The 7,627-nt window shown below is 45.9% G+C and overlaps 1 protein-coding gene across 1 annotated transcript in view; it reads right to left on the bottom strand.

Annotated features, from left to right (window-relative positions):
* Positions 1-2,848, bottom strand: part of GABRR3 (gamma-aminobutyric acid type A receptor subunit rho3) — a 131,028-nt gene extending 128,180 nt beyond the window's left edge. The window contains exon 1 of the mRNA XM_075333101.1: positions 2,677-2,848. Coding sequence (XP_075189216.1) covers positions 2,677-2,846 — 170 coding nt within the window. The 5' untranslated portion in view covers positions 2,847-2,848. The remainder of the gene's footprint in view (positions 1-2,676) is intronic.
* Positions 2,849-7,627: the final 4,779 nt, after the last annotated feature.

Below are 7,627 nucleotides of genomic sequence, written 5' to 3' on the forward strand. Positions count from 1 at the left end.
CTTATGGAACTACTGTTAGCCTTCCACGGCCTGGACAGCCTTTGAAAGTTTCCTCCCGTGCCGAGGCCAGGCTTGTCCGAAGAGTCAAGGCTAACCCAAGGACGACAAGGAAGGAGCTCCGGGAAGATCTCATGGCAGTGGGGACATTGGTTTCAGTCAATACCATAAGTAACGTACTCCACCGCAATGGTCTCCGTTCCAGACGAGCCCGTAAGGTACCTTTACTTTCAAAGCGTCATGTCAAGGCTCGTCTACAGTTTGCTCATGATCACTTGGAGGACTCTGAGACAGACTGGTTCAAGGTTCTCTGGTCTGATGAGACCAAGATCGAGATCTTTGGTGCCAACCACACACGTGACGTTTGGAGACTGGATGGCACTGCATACGACCCCAAGAATACCATCCCTACAGTCAAGCATGGTGGTGGCAGCATCATGCTGTGGGGCTGTTTCTCAGCCAAGGGGCCTGGCCATCTGGTCCGCATCCATGGGAAGATGGATAGCACGGCCTACCTGGAGATTTTGGCCAAGAACCTCCGCTCCTCCATCAAGGATCTTAAGATGGGTAGTCATTTCATCTTCCAACAAGACAACGACCCAAAGCACACAGCCAAGAAAACCAAGGCCTGGTTCAAGAGGGAAAAAAATCAAGGTGTTGCAGTAGCCTAGTCAGTCTCCTGACCTTAACCCAATTGAAAACTTGTGGAAGGAGCTCAAGATTAAAGTCCACATGAGACACCCAAAGAACCTAGATAACTTGGAGAAGATCTGCATGGAAGAGTGGGCCAAGATTACTCCAGAGACCTGTGCCGGCCTGATCAGGTCTTATAAAAGACGATTATTAGCTGTAATTGCAAACAAGGGTTATTCCACAAAATATTAAACCTAGGGGTTGAATAATAATTGACCCACACTTTTATGTTGAAAATTTATTAAAATTTAACTGAGCAACATAACTTGTTGGTTTGTAAGATTTATGCATCTGTTAATAAATCCTGCTCTTGTTTGAAGTTTGCAGGCTCTAACTTATTTGCATCTTATCAAACCTGCTAAATCTTCAGGGGGTTGAATACTACTTGTAGGCACTGTATCCACAGGTTTGTCCGCAGGTTTCCGCAGCAGCTCCCCGGAATCTGCAGCCATTGCTGTGGGATTCCAACAAAATAACTGCGGAAAACCTGCGGACATTCATGCGACTTACCTGCGGAAGTCCCGGCCTCTATCTCCATAGTGGAAAGGTGGGACATCCGCAGGTATTTCCGCAGGAATAATTGACATGCAATTACATGCAGCTACGGGACATTCACAGCATATTCCACAGCCGCACATACCGCAGCATGGACACAGACACTCCCCATGTTTCATAGGGTGACATGGGAGTGTCTGTACTTGCTAAAACCTGCGGATTTATCTAGAAAATCCAGATAAATCCGCAGGTTTTCCGTGGCAAAATCCGCGGGTACATAGTCCAGTGGGCACATAGCCTAAAGGGGGCTTTACAAGCAACGACACATCTAATGGTATGTCGTCGGGGTCACAGAATTCGTGACGTACATCCGGCGTCGTTAGCGACGTCGTTGCATGTGACACCTATGAGCGAGTGTTAACGATCAAAAATACTCACCTAATCATTGATCGTTTACACGTCGTTCATTTTCAAAATCTTGTTGGTCGTTGTGGACGTAAGTTGTTCGTCGTTCCTAAGGCAGCACACATCGCTACGTGTGACACCCCAGGAACAACGAACAACAGCTTACCTGTGTCCTCCGGCAACGAGGGGGGCGTGTCGTTCATGCAGCTAGTCTTCGCCCCTCCTCTTCTATTGGTTGGCCGCTGTGTGACATTGCTGTGACGGACAAACCCCCCTTAACAAAGAGGTTGTTCGCCGCCCACAGCGACGTTGTTAGGAAGGTAAGTATGTGTGACCGGTGTTAGCGATATTGTGCGTCACGGGCAGCGATTTGCATGACGGGGGCGGGTACGCTCGCTAGCGGTATCGCTAGCGATATCGTAGCGTGTAAAGCGGCCTTTAGTCTTATTAAAGAATGTTTTCAATGGCAGAAAGGGCAGTTTAAGCTCAAGGGTTGTAGAGAATTAGAAAAGCATGGCTGCTCTCTTCTAAAAGCAGCACCAGCTCCCCAGGTTAGGTATAAAATTACAGATGAAACCACATTTACTTCAATGAAGCTGAGCTACAATACCAAACATGACCCACCAACACATGTGGTGCTGTTTCTAAAAGTAAAATATTAAATTTTACACCTCCTATGAGTTACAACAGACCTATCATTAGTAACCACTAAAATAATTAGCGTTTACAGAATTCTGAGTGAGAAGAAAATTAAAAATCCCCATTCTATGTAGCCTATCTCTGACTTTTGCGTATACGGTCAGCACTGACGACATACAAAATCAATACATTTGTACAATAAAATCTACACAATAAAAGCTGCATCTTTAATATCTTTAGTTTTATGGTGTAACTTTTACTCCTAGGGTGGTGTCAACTGGAAATGTAGGGCAAGGCTTCATCGAGGAAGTAACATGGAATATTTCCATCATTAGTTATATTCTTGATAACAATGTGCATAATTACGATTGAGAGATGCCATTTTCTGCATTAATTTATTTGTAAATACAATAATGCTCATGTATTTAGGAGAAAGTTTGATCTTACCTCGTATTCTTGCGGCTGTCTCTCATGGGCACTGGGTGAATCTCATCGTTATTGTGAGGATGCTGCTGCTGATGATGATGATGATCGTTCTGTCTTTGCGGATGGAACCCATTGAGAACAGCCCCCGGCCAAAGACTTGAAAGTAGAAGCAATTTAATAATGAGGACCATTTCTTCCCGGGCACAGGAGTATTCTAGTCCTCCACGGCCTCAGAGAATCTTCATTTCTTTACCTTAGGAAGTCACTTTCACCCAACACAAGCATTCCCGGGAGAATGTAAGAAGCACATAGCCAACGTTGATTATCCCTTTTATCCAGCCTAAAGCAAATCACAACTATCCAGGCTTTTTCCTCTAACCCACTTGCAAGGATACATCCTCTGTCGTCGTACTTGTGATACCTACTTGCAATGAAGAGATCTGACTGTCAGGTTACTGGAACCTTATCTGGCCCAATTCTTCTTTCTCTGTGGAACTACATAAGCTCAATACAGGGCTTACCACCCACACAGTATTCTCCAACATCCTCCAGCATGAAAAAGAGGGATGTCGACATTTAATCTCCTTAATCCTACACACACCATTAAAAAAAACTTCAATACACTGCAAAATCTGGTTTTATGTCGTGGAGGTCATGGGATTTAATCTCCGCTATGCATCTTGAGACTAATTTTTTTTAAGGGTTATTTCACTGTAATTAAATGGCAAATAAAGTGAGGTGTATGGCTTGAGAATTAGGAAATGTTGGATTAATACATATGTTACCAGTCAAAATGTAACATTCAAGGCACTGTTAAGATTGTAGGTAGCCGGAACATTAGTAGATAACTAGGTCAATGGTTATTATTACTGTATTTTACAGCTAATGTATCTCAGGAGCACGTATTGCTACAATTTATTAGGCTGGAACTAGAATTCAGGGATAGGACAGATTTTTTTGTGTCCAAAGAGGGGTTTTAGGCTATGTGTCCACGAGAGAATGTTGCTGCGGATTTTTCTGCATCAAAATCCATGGCTTTCCCGCAAAATCCGCACCTTTTCAAAGGTGTGGATTTGCCGCGGATTTACCGCGGAATTGCCGCGGATTTTGGTGCGGATTTTTTTTTCCCAATTTTAAAGCCAAAATCCGGATCAAAATCCGCAACAATAATTGACATGTTGCAGATTTTTCCGGATCAAAATCCGCACCAAATCCGCCGCGGAAAAATCCGCAGCATGGGCACAGCATTTCCAAAATGCCATAGAAATGGCTGGGAAGTGCCGCTGCTGCAGATTTTCGGGAAATCCGCGGCAAAATCCGCGCATTTTCCGCAGCGTGGACACATAGCCTTATAGAACACCTTTTCTTTCTTAGTCCCGGCAGATCAGCTAAATACCTATTAGGCCTCTTTCACACGTCAGTGATTCTGGTACGCATGTGCTAGTTTTTATACGTACCAGAATCATTGACATACGCAGACCCATTTTAATGAATGGGTCTGCGCACATAGTGATGTTTCACTGACCATGTCTCTGTGCAGCGTGCACGCGATGCCGCACGGAGACAAGTCCATTTTTTTCTGGCATCACTAATGTCCCACGGACCACACTACGGTGTGATTCATGAAACACGTACCAGAAAAACACGACATTAAAATAAAAAACATTTTTAACTCACCTTTTTCAGCTCCGTTCTCCCTGGCCTCTGCTCTCTGCAGCTTCCTGGCCGGCTCATTACTGTCATGCATATTCATTATACATGGCACAGCTGACCCGAAAGTAGATGCAGAGGTCAGACAGAGGTAGCCGAATGCAGCACTACGGGACTCTTCAGCACCACTGACAGCAGGAGCGGGGACAGGTAAGTATACGTCCATGTGCAATCACAGAGCACGGATCACGGATTGCACATTGACAACCCACATGTGCCGTGAATCACATAGACGTTTTTCCTGACGTGTAAAAAACGAATGTGTTTTTCACTGACGTGTGAAACAGGCCTTAGAGGGATATTTATCTTCTCCTGCACACTGAAGGTGAGCCATGAAGAGGGTCCATGTTCGATGTGTGTCCTTTGACCCTACAGACTGATACAGACTCAACAAGATTCAACTGGAACAGACATTTAGCCAACATGTCTAGTAAGCTAACGTGAAATGCTCCAATTTGTGGAGTCAGTTCTCACTCTGGAATTGGATTTGACTACTAGGAATAGCAGAGTCATTCATAGAAATTTGCTGCAGAGGCTTTCCCAAAGAAACAAAAGGAATTTTTAACTTTATGGCCAGAGAAAAGGGTGGAGCCCCTGAGGCTCCAGTCGCCACAGAGTACTGCACCTCATTTAAGGTGTAGTACTTAACTCGGATCCGGAGGAGGTCGGTACCGGTTCCACCACTTACATATTCAAACATACAACCAGGTTGCCCTCCCCAATGGGGACCAGGCTAGGGTAGGGTCTTAAGGTTGCCTTCAAACATGGGAGCACCACCCACTAGTGACAGGGACCCGGGGAGGAGCAGCCACTTAGGGGGGAGTAAGGAAACAACACAACAATTAGGAGGAGTTCTCTGGCAGGAGAGGACTGGAGGAGACAAGTCTTACCGGTGCTCTGGTGGGACGCAGGAGTTGTTCATGCAGTTGCCGAGGGGAGAGCTTTATTCCTCCCTCGGATACAGCACCACACAAGGTGCAGGACCCTGGGGAAGATCATTCTCCAAGTTGGTTTTCCAGAATCTGCCAGGACGGGGAGGTTGCAAGCTTCTCTAGCGACACAGAGCCCGAAAGCACAGTGCCAAATAGGATCTGGGGCCTTGGACAGAGTCAGGCCCCATTGCGGAGTCGCGTCACCTGCAAATAGGGACAAGAGTACTATTCGAGATGGACTGGGGTCCCCAAGTTGCTTTAAGCCACGGGGATCCAACACACACAGCGCTAGGAGGAAGGGGCTTACCGAGCACCACACCAGCCCATCACAGCGGCTGATCGGTACTACAGTCATGGCCAAAAGTTTTGAGAATGACACCAAAATTATTTTTTCACATGATCTGTTGCCCTCTGGTTTTTAATTGTGTTTGTCTGATGTTTACATCACATACAGAAATATAATTGCAATCATATTATGAGTACCAAAAGGTTATAATGACAGAATGATTTAATGCAACAAGTCAATATTTGCAGTGTTGACCCTTCTTCTTCAGGACCTCTGCAATTCTCCCTGACATGCTATTAATCAACTTCTGGACCAAATCCTGACTGATAGCTGTCCATTCTTGCATAAGCAATGCTTGCATTTTGCCAGAATTTGTTGGTTTTTGTTTGTCCACCCGTCTCTTGGTGATTGCCCACAAGTTCTCAATGGGATTAAGATCTGGGGAGTTTCCAGGCCATGGACCCAAAATCTCTATGTTTTGTTCCATGAGCCATTTAGTGATCACCTTTGCTTTATGGCAAGGTGCTCCATCATGCTGGAAAAGGCATTGTTGGGCCCCAAACTGTTCTTGGACAGTTGGGAGAAGTTGCTCTTGGAGGATATTCTGGTGCCATTCTTTATTCATGGCTGTGTTTTTAGGCAAGACTGTGAGTGAGCCGATGCCCTTGGCTGAGAAGCAACCCCACATATGAATCGTTTCAGGATGCTTAACAGTTGGCATGAGACAAGACTGGTGGTAGCGCTCACCTCTTCTTCTCCTAATAAGCTGTTTTCCAGATGTCCCAAACAATCGAAAAGGGGATTCATCTGAGAAAATGACTTTACCCCAGTCCTCAGCAGTCCACTCCCTGTACCTTTTGCAGAATATCAGTCGGTCCCTGATGTTTTTTCTGGAGAGAAGTGGCTTCTTTGCTGCCCTCCTTGAAACCAGGCCTTGCTCAAAGAGTCTCCGCCTCACAGTGCGTGCAGAAGCACTCACACCAGCCTGCTGCCATTGCTGAGCTAGCTCGGCACTGCTGGTAGTCCGATCCCGCAGCTGAAACACTTTTAAGATACGGTCCTGGCGTTTGCTGGTCCTTCTTAGGCGCCCTGGAGCCTTTTTGGCAACAATGGAAGTCTCTCCTTGAAGTTCTTGATGATGCGATAGATTGTTGACTGAGGTGCAATCTTTGTAGCTGCGATACTCTTCCCTGTTAGGCCATTTTTGTGCAGAGCAATGATGGCTGCACGTGTTTCTTTAGAGATAACCATGGTTAACTGAAGAGAAACAATGATACCAAGCACCAGCCTCCTTTTAAAGTGTCCAGTGGTGTCATTCTTACTTAATCATGACTGATTGATCGCCAGCCCTGTCCTCATCAACACCCACACCTGTGTTAATGGAACAATCACTAAAACAATGTTGGCTGCTCCTTTTAAGGCAAGAATGCAATGATGTTGAAATGTGTTTTGGGGGTTAAAGTTCATTTTCTTAGCCAATATTGACTTTGCAAGTAATTGCTGTTAAGCTGATCACTCTTTATGACATTCTGGAGTATATGCAAATTGCATTAGAAAAACTTAAGCAGTAGACTTTGTAAAAATTTATATTTGTAGCATTCTCAAAACTTTTGGCCATGACTGTACCTGGGCGGGGGGCACAAAAAGGGAGTAAAGACACCTGGAACTGCAGCAACCGACTTGGACTCTTATTACCGGCACCGCCGCCCCACGCCTTGGTGCTAAAGACCATTGCCATCACTACTCCCCTCATCATCCTCCCTGAGGTCTGCTCCACCTGTGGGGAGCAATACCATCTTCGGCTGCTATTACCATCTACCCCGGAGGACAGTGACAGCAGCGGCGGCTAATCCCTGGCCGCATACCCCAGGTGGCGTCACGACAATCATCCTACTACAATCCCATCATCCTCCCTCTTTATTGGTGTAAACCTTGGAGCACGAAGCCGGGCAGGCCACCGCGACATCCCAGACCACCATACCGGCCCGCTGCCTGACACCCCCTGCGTGCTACCGAAGTCTACAAAATTCTCTGCAATTCTTTA

This window comes from Anomaloglossus baeobatrachus, chromosome 2 (assembly GCF_048569485.1).
Source record: "Anomaloglossus baeobatrachus isolate aAnoBae1 chromosome 2, aAnoBae1.hap1, whole genome shotgun sequence".
NCBI classification, from domain to species: Eukaryota; Metazoa; Chordata; class Amphibia; order Anura; family Aromobatidae; genus Anomaloglossus; species Anomaloglossus baeobatrachus.